General features: G+C 43.4%; 1 protein-coding gene across 1 annotated transcript in view; it reads right to left on the bottom strand.

Moving 5' to 3' along the window:
• Positions 1-15,050: 15,050 nt before the first annotated feature.
• TBX22 (T-box 22) overlaps positions 15,051-20,720 on the bottom strand; it is a 9,310-nt gene continuing 3,640 nt past the window's right edge. Inside the window, exons 5-8 of the mRNA XM_027840247.1 lie at positions 19,582-19,746; positions 19,258-19,322; positions 18,905-18,994; positions 15,051-15,648 (exon numbers count right to left, since the gene is read on the bottom strand). Coding sequence (XP_027696048.1) covers positions 15,051-15,648; positions 18,905-18,994; positions 19,258-19,322; positions 19,582-19,746 — 918 coding nt within the window. The remainder of the gene's footprint in view (positions 15,649-18,904; positions 18,995-19,257; positions 19,323-19,581; positions 19,747-20,720) is intronic.

Below are 20,720 nucleotides of genomic sequence, written 5' to 3'. Positions count from 1 at the left end.
GAAAGAATAGTCAGAAAGGTAGAAAGAGGACCAAGAGAGAGCAGTGTCAATGAAACCAAAGGAGGCTGGGGTATCAAGAAAAAAGGGGGATAGAGCACCGGCCCTGGAGTCAGGAGGACCTGAGTTCAAATCCAGCCTCAGACACATAACACTCACTAGTTGTGTGACTCTGGGCAAGTCACTTAACCCCAATTGCCTCACCAAAAAAAAAGAAAGAAAAAGAAAAAGGGGACGGCCAATGGTGTCAAGGATATGGACTGAGAAAAGGCCATGATTTGGTTATCAACAGGTCGTTAGTGGCTTTGGAGAGAGCAATTCCAGTAGGGTGGTAGGTATAGATGCTAGATTGTAGGGGATTGAGTACACAGATAAATAATTCTAACAGATACAGATCATTCTTTCTCAGAGTCTAGCAATGATGGGGGAAAGCTAACTAGGACAATAGCATGAGGGGATGGCAGGTAAAAGAAAAGGATTTGTTTGTGTTTTAAGAGAGGGGAGACCTGAATGCATTTGTAGATGGTAAAGAAAAAAGCTGATAGAGAGAAATTTAGAGATGGGAGAGAGGGATGGGAATGATTATTGGAGCACAGTCCCTGAGGAGACAGGAGGGGATAGGGATCAAGGAAACCCCAAGATGAACTTCACTTCATAGTTTTGCCAAGGGCTGAACCAGCCTAAAGGTGATAAAGCCCTCACTTCAGTTGGAGATATGTGTGTGTGTTTGTATGTACTTTTTAGATAGTTTATAGTTACTCTCATTTTCATCGGTAGAAATGAAATTTTTTTTAGAATTGAATTGCCTTATCCAATCAGTAGGGGAAACTATCCAGGTTTCCTTCACCTTTCCCCACTTCCCTCCCACTTTCCCTCAGAATTTGCTCTACATGACATATTACTACAAGAATTGCGTTTCTTAGGAAATCTGAAGCATTCTTCCACTTACTAGCTGTGTGAATTTGGGTAAGTTCTTTTCTCCTCTTCTCTAAAATGAGGGTGTTGGCTTTAATGATTACTCAGGAGATACTGTGATCAAAACTGGCTTTTCTAGTGGTCTATGGGCTAGGTGCCAGGGGACCTGAGTTCTATTCCTGGTTCCATCACTAACTCATGGTGTCATTTTGAGCAAACCACTTTGCCTCATAGGGTGTTGATTTCCTCATCTGTAAAATGAAAAGGTCCAACTACATGACTTCCAAGGCCCGTTCCAACTCTAAATCCTATGAATGTATGCCGCTTCTCCTCTACTAGGGTGGATGGCGTCTTTAGCCCCTCACTGGGGTGAGGGCTTGCCAAGTCCTTTTCAGGGCTGCTCATTCACCTTTGGTGTCTACTCGATTCATGCATCTCTCACCTGTGGCTCCAAGAAGCTGGAGCATGCACAACATCCACACCCCAGGAAAGCCATCTTGGCACTCTGGTTAAACCAGGTTGAGGGTAATCAACGGGGTCCAAACCCATTAGTGAGTTAGGGGGATGTCTTCCTCAACCACATGAAGACCTCTTTTGGCTGAATGGGCAGATGAAAACAATTTGTTCCAATGGCCACGAAGGCGACCGAAGCACTGCTCTGAGGTTGTTCAGACATCAAAGATGACAAGATGACACTGCATCTTGGGCCATCACCAGTCATCCTGACTTTTGTCCTGCCACTGTCTCGTTGCAATTCTTGAGAGTCAAAGCAGTGAATGTGAGAAGTCCAAACAGTCCTTGGCCTGTCACCAATCCCCTGGCCAAAATTCCAGACTAGGTTCAAGCCCAATCCCCTCATTTCACAGAAAAATGAACTGAGGGTAAAAGACTTGGCCAAAGTCACAAAGGTCTCCTGTTCCCACGACCAACACCCTTTCTACAATGCCACTCTCTTCTCCAGGGCTGCAGTTTTCTCCTCTGTCCAATGAAGAAGATTGGAGCAGGTGATCTTTAAAGTCCCTTCCAGCTCTGACCTTCTGTCATCATTCCTTGTAACAGGGCACCTAAGAAATGGCCTTCTGGAAGGTGGCATGGACCAATTATTCTTATTTTCCTATTTCAGGGGTCATTGAGATGAGGTTTTCTGCTGGGGGTACTGGGCAGGAGGAGGGGAGAATTCTTTGTTTGGGTAAAATGGTTGCGATGGCAACATGATGCCTCTGCAACGATTTATGCCTCTGCAAGTAAAATGCCTTGACTTAATGTCATAGTGAAATAGGTGCCCATATGCTGCCCTTTAATAGCTGAAAATGGATGACTTTTAAGATGCATAACTTTTCACCAGGAAAAGGAGGAGAGGCATTTTGCCATTTCACCAAACAATTTTCCCTGTCAAGTGGCTTTCAGGCAGGTTTGAAGGTGACCCACATGGCCAATTGTAGTATCATGGACCTGGAGAAGGAGTGCCTCTAGAAGATTCTCTGTCAGAGACATGAGAAGTAACCAGCATTGTGATAGTAGTTGAGTCTTTTCCCCTCTCTGGGCTCAGTTTATCCTTCTTTTTGGTCCCCAAGATCCCTTCCAAATTGCAAAGGCAGCTGGACTACCAATGGCATGCTAAGGAGCCCTTGCTCTGGCATGGATAACGGGCATTTCTCCCCTTCCTCCATCCCAGTGCCTGAACAAAGCTTAGGAAAGACTAGTGAAGGGGGAAACAGAGGACGTGTAGGCCTCAGGAGGTGGTTTAGGGTGAAGCATACGTGTTTGATGCGTGTTGTTGGGCAGTCTTTGGCCATGCACTTTAAGGGGTCCCCTTGCTCCTTATTTATATGGAGAGACTTCCAGTGTAGTTCCAGTTCTGTCCTTGACCTTGAGGACCCCAGGTGAAACTGTCTTAAGGGTCTGCTTCTTCAAAGAGATAGCATAGCACTGTCCAGAGTACTGGATTTGGAGCCAGAAGACCCGAGTTTGAATCACAGCCGTCACAGGACCTCAGAAAAATTGCTTCTTCACGTGTGAAATGAGGGAGTTGAACTAGCTGACTTCCAAGGTCCCTTCTGTAATCCTATGATTCATCTGCCAATGGCCACACCATCGAGCTCCTCACTTGACAATGGGAGATAGGAATAGAATAAACGACTAGAAAGGACATTAAGCTCCTCCGAGAAAAGCAAGTATTAAAATACAGGCCCCTTCCGCTGGGTCCATATGCCCTGCATAGGAGTTTCCTAGTTATATGCTGCCCTCCTCCTGGAGATGCCCAGACGTGGTCTAGTGGAGAGGCAAGAGCACAAGACTGCATGTCAAGAATGTTGGTTCAAATCCTGGCTCTGCCTACTACCTGTGGGATCCTGAGCATATCCTGCCTGCTCTCTGGGTCTCATTTTTCTCTTCTATAAAATGAAAGGCTTAGCCCGGATGGTGTCTAAGGGCTGTCCCAGTACCAAGTTTTGTATTTCTTTCATACTCTTCACAGTACCCCCCACTGTGCTGGGCTCACATGGAGGTGTCAGTACTTCGTGTCTGCCATAATGGAGAGTGAGCTATCGTTGAAGACCTGGGTTCAAGTCCCACCTTTGAAATGTATTGGCCATGTGAACCTGAGCAAATCACTTACTCCCTCAGTTCTCTAGCCCAGAGGTACAAACGCACAGCCAGGAGGCTGCATATTCATGCTCTAGAGTGGGCCAAACTAGATGAAAATATAACTGGGAAATATTTAACAAAATAAAAATGCAATTGAACATAGATGATGTTAATATTTGGTTTTCTAAATCAAGGATCCTTATGTATAGCCACTACTGCTCTAGATAACTCTCAAAGATGCCATCCTATGTTGGTAGAGGGAATTTCCTCACCTGGGAGTTCTCTATTCCAATGAAATTTCAGAGTCAGGTGCCATGCTCCTAACAACTACCCAGTGAGGGAAGGAAGGAGAGAGTGCATAGATTATTATTATCCCCATTTTACAGAGATGAAAAGTAAGGCTCAGGGAGGTGAAGGGACTTGTCCAGGATCTCCCAGTTAGGATTATTATCTCATTTGATCTTCACAGCAACCCAATAAGGAGGCGCTATCATTATCCCCATCTTACAGATGAGGAAACTGAGGCCAAAAGAAGCTGTGACTTTCTTTGGATCACAAAGCTAGTATTTGAACTCAGGACTTCCTGACTCCAAGTCCAGTACTCTAGCCACTATCAGGGGTGGGGAACTTGCATCCTTGAGGCCACACGTGGCCTTCTAGGTCCTCAAGTGGGACCCTTTGACTGAATTCAAACTTCACAGAACAAATCCCCTTCTGAGGGATAAAAATGTCAGTGACTAGGCCATTTAGGTACTGTGAGGAATTATTAACTTTATTTGACAGATGAAGAAACTGAGGCAGAAAGCATTTATTTACTATCTCCCTGAGGTGGCCACCATGATTATCCTATTCTCACAAAGGACATTGGCCTTCTCTTTTAGATGGCTTTGTCTCCCATATCGCATTTCACAGCCAATTACACTGTGTCCATCCTCCCTCCTACTCTTTAAAGTCGAATGTGAGAATAGCAACTGGGAAGAAATGTGCCTCAAAGTCAGAATACTTCTTAATTGTACCATACCTTGAGTCACCCTAAAAATAGCAGAAAATAATCTTGCAACTTCATTCCGGTTTTCTTCTCTTTTTAACTTTAAGCCTTTTATGCTCCCTGCTGCCCCCAGCCAGCACCCCCAAGCCAGGCCAGGCCTGACTCAAAGCAGATGGAGCTGTCAGGGGATCGCTCACACAGGTGAGCTGAATTGGTCTGATTAGCTGCTAAGTGCTTACAGCTGCCAAGTTAGACACTGAGGAAATTGTTGTAGCTCATGCCGTCCTCCTACCAGAGATCAGCAAAGAGTATGAGGAAGAAAAAGAGAATCCTTGGTAGGATTCCATCCCTTGGATTCACCAAGGCCAAGATTGAATGAAAAAGACAACATTGACAAACTCTGTAAATCTTACTTAAATCCAAATCCACTGCAAGAAAAATGGAATGGTTTCCTGTCTTGAAATGGAGCTAAAGATACTTGGCTTGGGAGTTGGGACAAGTTCATTTGCTCTTTGTGTATGTGCTTAGAGTGGTGGTGGGGGAGCAGGGAGGGAAACCAAAGGCTGTTTTCTGAAATGGGCAATGTTTCACCTCCTCCCTCCCTGGATAATTGGAGGGAGGGGGACATCTTGAAATGTAAGGATGAAAATGAACATTTCTGGAGAATACACTTAGACTCACCTTCAGAAAGACCATGGTCTAAGCAGGGAGGGTACTAAGACCCGGGAAGGAGGTAGAAAGGAAAAAAAGAATCACCCTGGGAGAGCAGGGAAAGCACTGGATTTGCTTTTTTGTCCAAATTACAGCATCTGTGGGTTTCCAGGTAGAAGGGGCCTTAAGAGGCCAACCTCCCCCCTTTACATATGAAGAGCTGAGCCAAAGAGATGTTAGTGACTTGTCCACAGTGATATAGCTAGCAAGAGTCTGATATGGGATCTGAACCCCTGTCTTGCTGACTTCCAGGCCATCACACCATCCACTAAGCCACACTGCATCTCAAATCTTGGCTTTCTCACTGTGTCACCTTGAGTAAGTGTGCCTCAGTTTTCTCAATTGTAAAATGAGAGAATTAGATCGTGGATGGTCTCTGAGGTCCCTTCCAACTCTGATATTCTATGAACCTATGAATTGTATCCTGATGTTACAATTGAAGAAAAACAAGAGTTAGGTTTACTTTTTTAAATGGAAAAAAATCAATTTGGTATCTCATCACCGTGAAGTGTGTACTGTCTAAACTTTTGTGGATTGACTATTTCCCTGAATCATCCCCTTGCCTCCCACATATTCCAAAAACAGCACTTTCAGCCTGTCAATCTCTTGAATAAAAGTCATCCATGCTCCCCAACACCACCCCACCCCCACCGTTCCCTGCAGAAGCATGTCTTAACACTTGAGCTAGCATTTCAGGCCCACCACCATCTGGCTCCAGCTGTTTGGTCCCTGTCCTGTAGTAAACCTGCCCACTCATAGTGGGACCCATGGGTGTTGAATGTAGCCAAGAAAGGGTCACTGAGTTACAGGCAGGATGCAGGAGATGCCTCCTAGCACCTAATCAAACAAACACACTTGCAGTGTTTGAGAGAAGACAGGGGGGGGGGCTGTGGGGAGACATGATAGCAGTCGTTTGCAGTATGGAAGAGGCCGTTAACTTGTTCTTCGGCTGCCGATTGGTTTCCAACTGCTGTTAAATGGAAAATGGCTGACTTCTGAAGGTAGCAAGTTCCTGATCCCTAAAGATCTTTGAGATCAGTATGACTCCTCTCAGAGCTGCTATAAGCAAACACTTGTTCGTTTCTTCTCATTTATTTGCATTTTCCAAAGATTAGGATTTCAGGCATAATATAAACTGTTCAGTTCTCATTGTGGCACTAAGGCTATTGGAGAGTTGGGTCTTTTTGATTAAAGCAAAAGGCATAAGTGAAGTAGCAATAATGGGATTTCCAGGGACGTACTTTAGGATTAATGAATACTTCATGTGATTAGGGAATTCATTGAGTGTGTTTCAGACTGGATGTGAACACAAAGCTAACTGGCTAGAGGTGGTGCCTTGGACAGAGTGCTAGAGAGCTGGTGTCAAAAAGACCTGAATTCAAATCCTGCCTCAGACAATGACTAGCTATGTGACCCTGAGCAAGTCACATAAAACCTCCCTGAGCTTTGGTTTCCTCATTTGTAAGATGAAGAGAGCTGGACTCCAGGAATCCTTCTAGCTTGAAATCTAGAATCCTCTGACTCATGAAAATGCTCCCGGGTTACAGAGATTTAACCTAGCTCCTGTGCTAGTGAGCTCCCACTCTGCTGGAAACACAAACCAAGTATGTACAGTGACATCTCATCAGTCTCCAAACCTTGCTAGGACAAGTCACCGAAACCCACTGACCCCAGGCATTGGCATCTAGATGAGTTTTGACCTAGAGTCCTCTAACCCCAGTCAAAAGTGACAGGTCCCATGTAAATCACACTGGGCATCTCCACCATTATGTGTGCCCAGGGGAAATCAAGTCAAAATGAACATAGACAGATTTGAGGGCCCAGAAGTTACAAAATGACAAGTCCCCAGAGGAGAGTATGGCAGATTGAGAGAGTCCTACCCAATTAGGATGAGCAAGAGGTTAAGGGACAAGGCTTCCTGGCTGATTAAAGCTATAAACCTCTGGCCTTTCTAAGCACCAGATGCCTTCAACTCATGTCTTACTCCCATGCCAGGTGCCTTCTTGAGTCTCAACCCAACTTCCAATCACTACAGAGGGCAGAGAACAAACAAGACTGGAGCCACTGCCCCACTCAGCTATACCTACGGGATGCTTCAAGTTTTACTGGTAATAACAGATTAGCTCTTGCTTCCAATCATCCTGAGGCTAAAACCTTTTTTTTTTTTTTTTTTTTTTTTTTTTTCCTAAGGGCACTTGGAAACGTGGCTCCCAGAAATCTCTCCATAGGCAAGGGTCAAAAATCCAAACTCCAGGCTACAAAAGGATGCTGTCCCTACTGACAAGGGAAGGCAAGCTGCCTCTGTAGCACCCAGGCATGAAAATGGGTCATTGGTGACTGGATCTGTAGTTAAAAGAGCTTCTGCAACAATCCAGCCCCACCCCCAGCTCCTGTCGGGCATGGCCATTCCTTCTTCCCAGAACTCCTGTGGCAAATACCCAAGAAGGAATCTAGGTGTTAGTCAGGGAGCCTGTTGCTACCTCCTAAAGTGATGCTCTGAGACCGATCCCTTTCTCAAGACAATTTCTTCATTGGTATTTGGGGGATGTTTCACTGACATTTATGAAATTCAATAAAATAGAAAACCAAACTGTCTGGACATGATTGCAATGGGCTTGAAGGGCATCAAATCTTTGAGGGATAGAAGAGGTGGAAAGGCCAAGGGAAAACTCCCACTCAAATATACTGCTGAATTCTCTAAAGCTAAAAATGAGAAAATACCAATATCCAAAAATGGTACTAGGAAGGAGTGAGAAATCTGAACAGCCATTTTATCCAAGTGCCTTCAATTTTAAGACATTGAATGTTACCCAGTGGAATCTATAGATTTATTCCTTTCCTTGTGTTAGCAATATTTTTTTTTATTATAGTACCATTTCCTACAGATAAAATTATAGGTGAGAAGTAGTGTAGCGCTGTCACTAGAGTGGCCCTGAAGTCAGGGAGACCGGGGTTCAAGGGCTGACTGACAAATGCAATCTGTGTGTGTAAGTAATTTAACCCCTCATTGTCCCCAGGCTGCTCTAAGATGAGAAATTACAGCTAAATCCCAATTAGGGAGAACAATTCATCCTGTAAAGTCGTGGCATATACATGTGTATGTGTATATATATATTCGAATTCACACCATTTAAAGTTATAATTATATAAAATGTGGTGATTGATTCTAGTCCAATAGAAATATACAGTTAGAATTCAAATAATGTGACCACTTCACGGTGTTCCATATTTGCCTTAATTGAGATCTAACTATACAGACCAAATGCTGATTTGCGTGGATTGAGGGAGTTACCATACATGGAGATCCCCACATGGACTAAGTCCCAGGTATGGGATATATATCTTGTGTGTGTGTGTGTGTGTGTGTGTGTGTGTGTGTGTGAGAGAGAGAGAGAGAGAGAGAGAGAGAGAGAGAGAGAGAGAAGAGCATGTGCTGGTATAGTTCAGTTGTTTGAGTTACGTTTGATTCTTTGTGACTCCATTTAGGGTTTTCCTGGCAAAGATACTAGAGTGGTTTGCCCTTTCCTTTTCCAGCCTATTTTATAGATGAGGAACTAAGACAATCAGGGTTAAGTGACTTGCCCAGGGTCACACAGGAAGTGTCTTAAGGTCAGATTTGAACTCAGGAAGATGAGTCTTCTTGATTCTAAGCCCAGTGTTCTATCCACTGCAGTACCACCTAACTGCCTGCCTCTGTCTGTCTGTCTGTCTCTCTTCATATATATGTATGTGTGTATACACACTCATATATGTATATGTGTATGTATGTGTACATATATATGTGTGTATATAATACATATGTAATAGGATAATAGATTTAGAGCTGAAAGAGACTTCAGAGGTCATCTGGTCCAATTCCCTCATTTTCCAAATTAAAGAAAACAAAAGCCTGAGGAACTTTAAGTGATTTGCCCAAGGTGGTCACACAGGAATTAAGTGCCAGAGCTGCTTAGGTTTGAGCATCATATTTGTATGTAGATTTTCATAAATCTTGTCTTTGAATGTCACCATTCACCCCAAATGCTGACCGTCAGGGGAGGGAGAGGAATAAATGACATTGTATGATTTCATAGGTCTTTTTCCCATTAAGATTTCCCTCCAAATGTCACGCAACCTTTAGGTACTGGTAGAGCTAAAGCCAACACAGATCCCTCTCTGCTCTTATAGATTAAAAAAAATATGCAAACTAACTAGCAAGATCCAATAAATATTCACTAGCCATCTGCTCACCATAATGTATGTTTACATATTAATGTGCAGTACAAATTTGTAAACATGAACATTTGAAACTTGGAGAGGAAATGATACGAGTCTTTTTCCTTTCAATACTTTATTGAAACCGCGTGGCCAGAGTAGGTTCGCCACACATGTAAAGAGTTTTAATGCTGGATACGTTTCAAATGCTCTGTGTACCTATTCATTCTGCTTTATACTGTCATGCAATCCATGTTTATTTACACACTTTTGATGCAAATTATCTTCTAATTGCAGCTCAAACCTTGGAAGATTAGCTGTATACCAAGGTGCTTATATCCAAAGGCACTGCCACCAGTGCCTGAACTATACATTTGGTTTCTTTTAAACAGCTCGGAGAAATAGATTAGATTCTGGTGAATGAACTGTTAAGCTGCTGCTGAATCTCAGGATATTCTTGTTATCTTGGCTAATGGGAGACTTTTCATCACAAACGCTTCCTAACTCGAAATTGGAGGGGAAACCTCATCTTCCATCCTGTCCACTTGAATCACCAATAGATAGGATGGGGGAGTGAGCATTCATAAGCAGGCCTGTAACAAGGGCATGGGCATAGGGGCTTTGTTCCGGTGCCAGCATCTCTGGGACTAGCCATGGTTTCTCCTCACTGAGGTCTGCAGATTGTCAGCTCCAGGTTGTATACCTTGTGGTCCTGGGACAGCTTGTACCCCTGTAGCGCTTGAAGGTAGAGAAAGGGGTGGTGGCGAGTTGGGCCCTCTGAGAGGTTCCAGGACTGTGGAAGTGAGGGGGATAGGGGGAGCAGATGTGCAATCCCTTCTCTCCTCATACCTCCTCATAACTTTGTCTGAGGGACAAGTCTCTTAGACTTGTCTTTCCCACCACCCTTCTTCCTTTATTCTTCCCTCCCTAGCCCCCACCCCCCAAAAAGAAATTCCTGTGAGAGCATAGGCTAAATTCTCTGAAAGATGGTTTCTTCCTACACAGACCTTCCCCACTCAGCTAGATTTGCCCTGGGGGCCAGGATTCTTAGTTAAAGCTCTGCTTAGAAGCTTGTGTGAGCAGGCAGCAGACAGCATGGTAGGCTGGATAGAGTGCAAGATCTGGATTCAAATCTTACACCATATACTTGCTTGCTGTCTAATCTTCAGTAAGTCATGACATCTGTCAGCCTCAGTTTCCTCATGTGTAAAATGAGGATACTAATAGCACTTATCTCACAGGATTATTATGAGGATCAAGTGAGACAACATATGTAAAGCATTTTGCAAACCTAAAAGTACATACAAAATATTAGCTGTTACTAGTGGTAGTAGTAGCAGTAGTAGTAGTAGTAGTAATTATTATACGTGAGTGGGAGGTACCATGATACGTGGAGACAACATTGTACTTGGAGTCAGGAAGACATGGTTTCAAATCCTGTGTTACACATTTACTAGCTTGGACAAGTTAGCCTCTCTGGGCCTCAGTTTCATCTTCTGTAAAATGTAGATAATAATAGCGCTTCCCTCCCAGCATTGTTGTGAGTATCGCAATAATATATGGAAAGTGTTTTGCTCACCTTAAAGCATTATATAATGTGTGCTATAATTATGTTAGGTATTACGTATATCTGCTTTTCCCCACACAATCAAGAAAATAAGTACATGATAAGCTATCATTTTTGGGGAGTAAGGAGAAAATAAAGCCACTTGGTATGAATTCTCTGAACGAACAAAAGACGGACTAGTTCTGTTACTGAGATGGCATGTGGAATTTATCAGATAGTGTATTGAGATAAGATAAAGCACCCTTTTAACAATTTAGTATCTTCATTACAATTGATATTACTCTCTTGCACGTGTAGGCCTATGACTTGTATCGAGGCAGCTAAACTTTCCATACATGTGTTTGTAGATTCATTTATTAAATATTTCAATAAGACAAGATTTCACCAGTAGCATCCATCAAATATATACGTTGATGGATTTGTGTGGACTCCCCTACCTACCACCTCATGATGCTCACTGTAAATGATCCTAAAATAAATAAAGGGGAGGGAAACCCAAACCTTTCCATGGCACCCATTGCTGACACTTGTCTGTATCCACTGTTGGCACCTTGTCAAGTTGTCAGCACATCGGGCTCTGATTATTGAGGTCATGATTCATTGACTCATCACTCGAAGATCCTAATTGTTCATATCTTGGGAGCTGTACAGACCGGCTTCAGTCCCATAAAATAAGAATGAAGTCATGTCCTTTCCAGGGCCCATGTGTACAACCCCAGTCAAGTATCAAGGGAGTGTCCTAAATATCTACCTTCCGAACAATGAAGAAAGGAGGCATCTCTCTGCTTGGAAATAATTATCTTTGTGTTTGTAGCATAATGAAGTGAAGTCATGTTAGTGGGCTTGGGGTGCTTTCAAATTTTAGCTTTCCAAAGAGGATTCGGCCACTTTGGGTCAATGCTCAGCTAGCCCACTCAATGTTTGAGGCCTTTAATGCATACTTATTAACCAGCCTCATGACACATCTGAGTTGGGCGGAAAGCTGGGTATCCAAAGACAATCCTCTATTTATTTCCTGGCTCCTTTCCTGAGTTATTATAGATATAAAGGAAAATGTTTCTGCCCTGGATTTCTTTTGATCAAGTCCCTTAGCCAGATCAGTTTCAGAAGGAGAATGTTGGTGATGTGCTCAACTGAATAAAGCAGGTAGCTTAAATAGAAGGGAGGAAGAGGGTTAACTCCACTCCTTTGAGAGGGAATGGTTATTTTCAGTATTTAAATTTTTTCCACCCCAGAAAGGGGATGGTCCAGTTGGTGCTCATTAGGACATTACCTGACTCAAATATCACACATTGAGCTGAACAGAGTCTCTTTTGGTTTTGCCATTTGGGCTAAGACATTTGATGGTTATTTTGTGATGCTAAAGTCAACAGGATGGCGAATTTCTAAAAGAAGCCTAAGATCTGTTGTGGCAATGACATTGTCCTTGATTCCAAAGGAAGTCATTGTTTCTGCAGTATACATTGATATCTCAATTGATTGGAAGGGAGAGGAGGAGGAGGGAAGAATCATTGTTGGGGGACAGAAAAAAACCATGAAGAGAGAATTCGAATCAATAAGCCTTTATTATGCACCTGCTATATACAAGGCGCTTCTGACCTGGAGCAGATGCTAAGTTTATGCCCGCTCAGAGGCAGGAAGCTGGATTGTCAGTCTTTCAAGGTCCTCTTCCTATGATCCTCTGAAGCCTTTAACTGGGTTACTTCTCCTCCTGGGGCCTCATTTTCCCTATCTGTAAAGTGAAGGTAGATGAGATCTGAGTCCTTGCCAATTCTAAATCCTATGGCCCTATGATATAATAACTGAAATCATGGAATTCCAAAAATAAAAACTTAATGTACCTCCCTTAATCTGGACAATGGCTGCCCTTTTCTCTTCCTTCTTGTCTCAATGCAGCCAATTATCAAAAGTTTTCTCTGGGTGACTGAACTCAGTGAGCCGAGCCATTCTCAAACTGTGCAGCACCTCCCCCTCCCTCCCCACCCCCGGAAAGGAAGCCAGAGCTCTTCAGAATTGTTTAGTTCATCCTTCAGTTAAATAAATACCTTCTCTCAGTGATGCCTGACGGTCTCGCACATGATCCCTTGGGATCGGGGTCATTGTACTCTCATGGCTATCTCTGCGTCAAAGATTCACAAGATTTTCCTCAGTTAACAATTAGCTCCCACTTCCCCCCCTCTAGGGTACACAGAAATGAAATGTATTTGTTACGCTTTAAACCCTGGATTCTCAAAGCGTGTCTGAACGGTTTCTGGTCCTGGGCTATATTGCAGCATCTACCTTAGCATGGGGGGCAGCTAGGTGGAATGGTGGATAGAGCACTGGGCTTGAAGTCAGGAAGACTCATCTTCCTAAGTTCAAAGGTGGTCTCAGAAACTTACTAGCTGTGTGACCCTGGACAAGTCACTTAACCCTGTTTGCCTCTGTTTCCTCATCTGTAAAATGATCTAGAGAATGAACTGGCAAACTACTCCAGTATCTCTACCAAATAAACCACAAATGGGGTCATAAAGAGTTGAACACAACTGAAAAACAGCTTACCATAGATATTGCATTTGTCTAGGCCCCAAATATGAATTCTTCTCAAATGACTACTCAATTTCAATACCACAGTAGTCTGACTTCTTCCTCCCCATCCTCACCCGGAAATAAAAGTTGCAATAGGTTTTTTGGAATGTTCTTCTGTGTCAGATGTATACTTTGGAAGGAGTAACTGCTCAGTGTGAAATAAAAGACATTGATATGGCCCTGGGCAAGTCACTTCACTCTGTTTGCCTTAGTTTCCTCATCTGTAAAATGAACTGGAGAAGGAAACGGCAAACCACTCCTGTATTTTTGCCAAGAAAATCCCAAATGGGGTCACAAAGAGTTGGACACAACTGAAAAACAACTGAACAACAACCAAAATGTCTTTCTAGGTCATATTTGCTGAGAGTTGGGGTGAGGGTGGAGGGAGAAGGACTTATTCAAAGTCATAGCAGGCCCTTTCAAGGTAGTAGGCCTCTCCTTAATAAAATGACTAGACCTAGTGCCATGAGAAATCAAAATTGCATTTGTCTTTACATCCCTTTGATAGATTATTCATATATTTCTTTCAACATATATATGAAAGGCATTTTAAGATCAGATGAGGGGGAAAATGCAAGATTTATAAGCTTAGGACAAGTACATATTATTTACACTCTTTTTGTTTGCTATTACTTTTATCTAGTCTATTTCACCATGAATTACACATGAAAGTAAGATTCAACCGATTTCATGCCATTTTCCTATTTGTGGATTCAAATGTCTTCACCCCTCCCTCCAGTCAAACTCTCTTATTCTTCTTCATGGAGAACTTCAGTCACTTCTTTTTTTTTCTTTTTGGCAAGAGTCTGTCTAAGATAGCACAAGTAAACAGGCTTCATGTCGGAATGATTCCCAAACAAATAAAAGGAAACCAAAGATCAGATCTATTTCAGAAGGTTTTGCTTTTCATTTATCTTGCTTTCCTTAAGCATTAAATGTTCAGATTTTATCGTCAAGGTAATTAAAGGAAGCAGCTACAGAGTTTCATGAAAAGTCTAAAGCTTTTTGTCCTTGTTTGTCCTTTCCCATTGAGGTTGCTAACAGGGCTTCAGCAGTGGAGTGCAAATGAACGGTTTGCAAGGACGCTTGAATCACCTTCCAGAACGGCCACAGAGGTCATCACAGGAAAGGCCTTTGCTCTGTACCAAACACCGTGAGAAGTAAATCCATCTGGGGAAGGAGACAGAATTTGCCATGACGAAAGGGCAGAAGGTGGGTCCAGTTCTAGTTTAAGTGGGGATCGATGGAATACAAATAGTCCAGTTCATGAGGGCAGAAAGGAGTTCTCTCTCCCTTAAAGTCAGCTTTGAAAATCCTGTGTTACTTCTTCAAATCTCCTTTCTCTGGGATGCTTACTGTGAAGTACAAGATACTCATCTGATCCCTTTAGGGTAAAGGACTTCAGGATAAAACAGTGGCTTCTAATAATGTAGCACTGGAGGTGTCAAGCTCCTTTTCACCAGCTTTTGCTGGTGGTGCCCTCCTGAATAAGGACATGTCCTTCTCTGAACTTGCAAAGTTACATTAGAGGCAGTGGTTAATTGTTGGATGCCAATGAGAGTGGTTGCATCTGGCATCTCGATAGGAAGCAGGGATGCCATGATTCACTCGGAAATGGCTGGCTGCATTCATCAGTCTGGACGGCATGGGGAAGTTATAGCCATAAAAGCCATAGGAAGGATGTAAAGTACAACCGAAGGCTTCTCGGGCAATAGGAGTTGATGGGAACACATTTGCAGGTGTATATAACATTGGATTGGCAGGATGGGGCATTTGCAGACACTGCCCACTTAAGTCTTCAGCTTTGCCATTTTTCAAATTGGGGATTCCCAGAGAAGATAACATGGGCACCTCCATCATGAAAGGAGGCAGAGAGTGAGGATTGGTGCTTCCGGGCTTTTCAGGAGTGGGAAACACAAGAGGTGGTGTTCTCAAAAGATTACTTGGGCAAATCTTGTAGCAAAGAGGCAAGCTGAAGTTGTGGAAGTAGGTTTCTGAGCAGGGCATTCCGAGGGTGCTGGATGATACGTGAAATGCCGGTGGTGAGCAAGGTGGAGAAAGGAAAGAGTTCAGAGGAGAGGGAGGTCCACCATTGGAGGTCACTGGGGAGGAGCCACTGCTGCTTCCACCTGAGGGTGACAAAGGCAGTGAAAATACTGATCCCTGGGTATCCCCAATTGACTTGTATGAACACTCTTTCTATTTGTTTTCCCATTCTAAGAGGAAGCTGGCACAGTGGAAGAAGTGCAGGGATTCAGAATCAGACGACCTATGTTCAAAAGCTGACTCTGCCTCTCGCACTTTGTGACCCTGGGTAAGTCACTTGACTCTTCCGGACCTCGGTTACTTTATCAGTAATGAGGGAGTGAGACTGGGTGATCTCTACGTTTCCTTCCAGCTCTTCCACTCTAATCCTGTAACTTCTGTTGATATTCACAGCAGTTCACAGCAGAAATCTGTTATGACTCTGATAGCCCATGTGTGTTGAGAGGGAAAGGAGTTTTTAATTCAGAAGAATAACTAGTTTGATTTCTTTTTTCAATGGACTGACAAATTGTTTTGAAAGGTGCTGGCCCAAAATGACAGGTGGTTTTGGCATCTCGTAAACATCAAATCTACTGGATAAAAGCTGTCTGCCTCAAATGTTTGAAAGGTCACTGTTCCATTCTATCTGATTATCATTTTATTTTCTGAAACCAAACATGTTCAGTTCATATTTGCTTAAAAAATCATGGTACCATATTTCCCATAATAGTCTTTCTGTCCCTAAAAGTGACAACTCAAAAAGTAGAAACATGTTGCCCATAACAACACATCAAGGAGCAATGAGGCTTCTCTGTTCAGTTATGCTACACTGTGATCTCCTCCCAATTATGTGGCTTACTAGATCTAGGAAGCTTCAGGCCAGTCCACACACATGGCTATTAAAAATATTTCAGAACACTCAAACAATAAAACAAGTTTGGATTCAATCGTGACCCATTACTGATTGGAATCAGTCAGGTTTCTCCCATACCCCCAATCCAGCTTGTATGTCTACACACAGCTTGAACCCCTGAGCCATGAGTTGACAATTACCTCCACTCATGGAAACCGAAGCTCTGATATGATAACAGAAAGAAAAAAATCTCTTTTGAAAAAATAGAATGTTTCTCTTTGTCACAATCTCAAGACTAATAGTGAAAAAAAAAGACTAATAGTGAGATTAAATAATGGAGAAAACTGTATTTCAACATACACCCCCTCAATGAAGTAGAGGCTTTAGTGTTTTCTCTTTATTATTACAACTGGTAATATTTTGGAAAGATTGGTTTTTATTTTATTTTTGTTTGTTTTTGTCTCCTTATGTGCTATACTGTTTAAAAGGTATCAGCCAAGCTAAGGCTTTCAAATCGCCTTTACCACCCAAAAGAGTAAAGTCAATGAGAATGATCTGTAGATTAGTGTTGCTCAGGCACCACTAGTCACTGAAATTGGGGCCCCACGTCCAATGGGTTTGATGGCATCATCTGAGAACAAGGGTTCTTAACCTTTTTTGTGTCATGGATCCTTTTGGCTTGCTGGTGCAAAGCTTATGGATTCCTCCAAATAATCATTTTAGTAATAATAGTGATAATAAATCTGTGTTCTTTAAATGCGTATAGTAAAATAATAGGATTACAAAGGAAATCAATTGCATTGAAAAAATACACATAACTCTTTTCCCTTCTGAATTCATTGGAGCCCCTGAAATCTCTCCATGGATCCTGGGAAGACCACCAGAGATTTCCAGAGAAGATCTAATATGACTAGTCGTAGCCCAAGTCAGAAAATAGAAAGCTTGTTTATTACCTGATTACACAACTTTGCAAAGTGTCAGAAGTGTATTTAGTCACTAAATGTGTCACAGCTTCCACCACTATTTTCTGACTATTAAGAGCCTTGCCTTGAGCTTTAGGTGGAGTAAATAACAATTGAGAGTATTTTTTTTCTCTTCCCTCTAGAAAAGCTAAAAAAAATAGTTTTAGCCAGACAGTATTCCCTGGGTGCTCTTTGGGTCAATGACACTGTGCTATATTCTCCCATGTATTGAAACAGATTACACACATTTTCCATTCTGACACTTTACTCAGTACCATGATTATTCGTTATCCTGGTATGGAACATTTTGCAAACCTAATGTCAGCTATAGTTCTAAATTCCTTCTAAACCTTGGGAGATAAGCTGTTCTGCACATACAATGAATATAGGCAGGCAAACATGCTTATTTTTTGTCCTTTCAATAAATCAAGAGCTTTTAATCGCCTACTATGTGCCAAGCACCGTGCTAATCTTTTTCCTAAAAGCATCCAAAATCGGGAACAGAAAAGCCAACATTTCCTGAAGGTCTTGAAGACAGCACTGTGGCCTCCCAACCCCTCCCTTCCCCAAATGCTAAAATCAGAGTTCTCATTTGCAGCTCAAATTCTCCCAAAGCCGCTAAGAAAATGTCTTCCACTGTGTAGCAAGAAGGGGTTCCAATAATGACCTAGGTGTCAGGGGAGGGTTTCCATTGAATGACTGATGCCAAAACTCGCATGGCTAGGTTTTTTTTAAATCAATTTGAAGTCCCTCCCTGCCCCCTACCTCAACAAAATGAAACTACGATCTAGGAGATTTGCCAGTGTTACAAAAAGTGCTAAGCACATTAATCTCCAAATATTCCTAAATGTTTAGGCATACCCAGCTTGTTGTATTCTTTACATATGCGATGCGTTGACAAACGTGAGTTAAGCAGACAGAGAAAAGGACAGGAAATGGTCAAGACCAGAGCGGAGATCTTGAGATTCAGTTTCTTTTTCACCTTTCACACTTTTCTCATTGGCAGAGTTCATTCATTCAACAAAGAATTATTTGGCTCTCAATTTTGGCTGCCTTTGGGGTTTAAAAAAACTCATTTCTTTCTCACCAAACTTCCCCCAAAAAACAAACAAACAAGCCCAGACCTATCAAAAAACCTGGTCCAGGAGGCAAGGTAGCAGAGTGGAGAGAAAAAAGACTTGGAGTTAGCTTCAAATCCAGCCTCTGATCCATGCTAGTTGAATGACCCTGGTTAAATCACTTAATCTCAGTGCCCCATGTAACTGTGTCACTATAAATTATAGGCAAGTTACTAGTCTGCATCAGCAGAGTTTCCACACTGGGAGTTCCCTATACTGATGAAATTATAGGTCTGGATGACCAAAAAAAAATTTTTTTAATAGACCTAACAGTTGTAATTTCCTGAAATGCACCAGGCTTATCCAGGCTTGGGATACAGTGCCAAATTATACACAGAAATGAGTTGTTTTGTTTTTTTCCTCCTGGTTGTCTAATGTGTTACCAACACATAAACATTCACGTACAGGTTAGAAATGTACTTACTTTGTGTTTCAGCACCAAAGGTTTTAAACTCCAGGGTGAGAGGTGGTCTCCATGGGTAGGTCTCTAAAAGTCCATCCAAGACACCCCTGGAAAATTGAAATGAAACATTTGGTACCTTTTATGGAATTCCAGCAAAGGATGAGTTACAGAGATTTCTCCATCCCTACCATACCCCAACTTTTATTGCAATTCTAGATTTGGGAGAGAATCTCCCAAATCTGTTGTGTTTTTTCCCCCTCTCAGTTGAATACCTTTTCCAGCTCTTTGCTGGAAATAAATTTAATTAAATCGGTTACTCTGCAGCACAAATTCATAGCACTCCATCCCTGTGACAGATGTCTTTGCTTACCTGTTTCTTCCTGGATCTCGAAATCCTTTGGCAAAAGGATTTCGGTCTATTTTCAGCTTGGTAATCTGGGGAGATAGAAAAGGAGGAGGGGGAGATAAATAGATGTTCTCAAGAAGAGGTGTAGAAAAAGCCCCCATTGCCGGTGCCTGCCTGCCCCAGTTCGCGGCACTTGTTTTCAGGCTTCCCTAAATCTGGCTGCGTGGGAGCCTCCAAACCTCAGTACTGTGTCCTCAGACCAAACAGGACCCCCAAACCCAGCTGGGCCTGCTCACTGCTCGCTCCTCCCTGCTCCTGATCTCAGGTGCTCGATTGGGGCTGCATTACCTGTTGGTTTTGGTACGCTGTCACTGTGGTGAACTCGGTTTCTGGGAAGGAGAAAGTCTGGACCCCTTCGGCAGGCAAAGACTGGATTTGGGCGAGGTCAAAGCGACTGTCTTGCACAATGACGTGAACTCGAGGTTTGTACTTGTGCATGGACTGCAGGATAATCTAAAGGGAAAGGGGTCCATGGGGGTCAGCAGCTGCCTGGAACTGAGAGGCCTCGGCCTAAACAACCCGAGGGATTTAAAACTAACCCGCCACAGCCCCAAGGAGATCAAAAGAATTAGCGAGTCCTCGGCTGCCTGCCTTTGAACTCCACAGCTCCGGCAGGGTTCTTACAGAAGCCGGGCCTGGAGCTCCCTTGGCCGTCTCCCTTCACCTTCTCCCTTGGCCAGCCCTGGCCAACCCCGACCAGCCCTGAGCCGTCCCAGGAAGGAGCGTTGCCCTTCGCCTCCCGCCCACATGTAGTTTCCATGCTTGGAGGAAAAAAGTGGCGCCAGTAGCCTGAGCTTCTTGGCCAGCTCTCTTGCTCGGCCCAGGCCTCTTTTCCTAGTCAGTTGGAGGCAGAAAACAAGGGGAGAGTCCAGTAAGGCCCGGCTGCTTGGAGGAAAAGAGGCCGGCTGTAGCGGTGAGCCAGTAGGGCAGTGCGGGATACTAAAGAGATTACCATGGTCTTGGCCAGGCAACTTTCAGGGTGGCCCGGGCACCAGGATCTCCTCTCTGGCTTTGACCACCCCTGCCCCCCCCTCCATTCCTACTTCTGTAGGCATGCTGGAGAGTGGGGGAGAATGGGGTTCGAGTACTCCCTTTCTAGATTATCCAATTGAAGGGACTAGGCAGTTAGGTATCTGATGCCAGGAGAAGCAGGCTCCCTCCCTGTAGTCCTCAAGGTTTACAGCCTGGCCCTCCATCTCTCAATCCTCAGACCCTTTTCACACCCACGCCCCAGACTCCACCATCCCAGGGCCCGAGCTCCTGGCACCGAGAGGGGACGGGAAGAGGTAAAGCCACCCGGGCAGGCACTCTCTGCTTTTCCTTTCTAGCACTAGGGCAGCCTGGGGTCTAGCGTAATAGGAGAAGGGGCTTATCCCTTGCCCACCTGTTTCTCTCGTAGTTTTCCCCTCTCCCTCTCCCTCTCCCTC

The sequence above is a fragment of the Vombatus ursinus genome, unplaced genomic scaffold (assembly GCF_900497805.2).
Source record: "Vombatus ursinus unplaced genomic scaffold, bare-nosed wombat genome assembly UNPS02004691.1, whole genome shotgun sequence".
Taxonomy (NCBI): domain Eukaryota; kingdom Metazoa; phylum Chordata; class Mammalia; order Diprotodontia; family Vombatidae; genus Vombatus; species Vombatus ursinus.
This window is presented reverse-complemented; position numbering and strand designations above follow the sequence as displayed.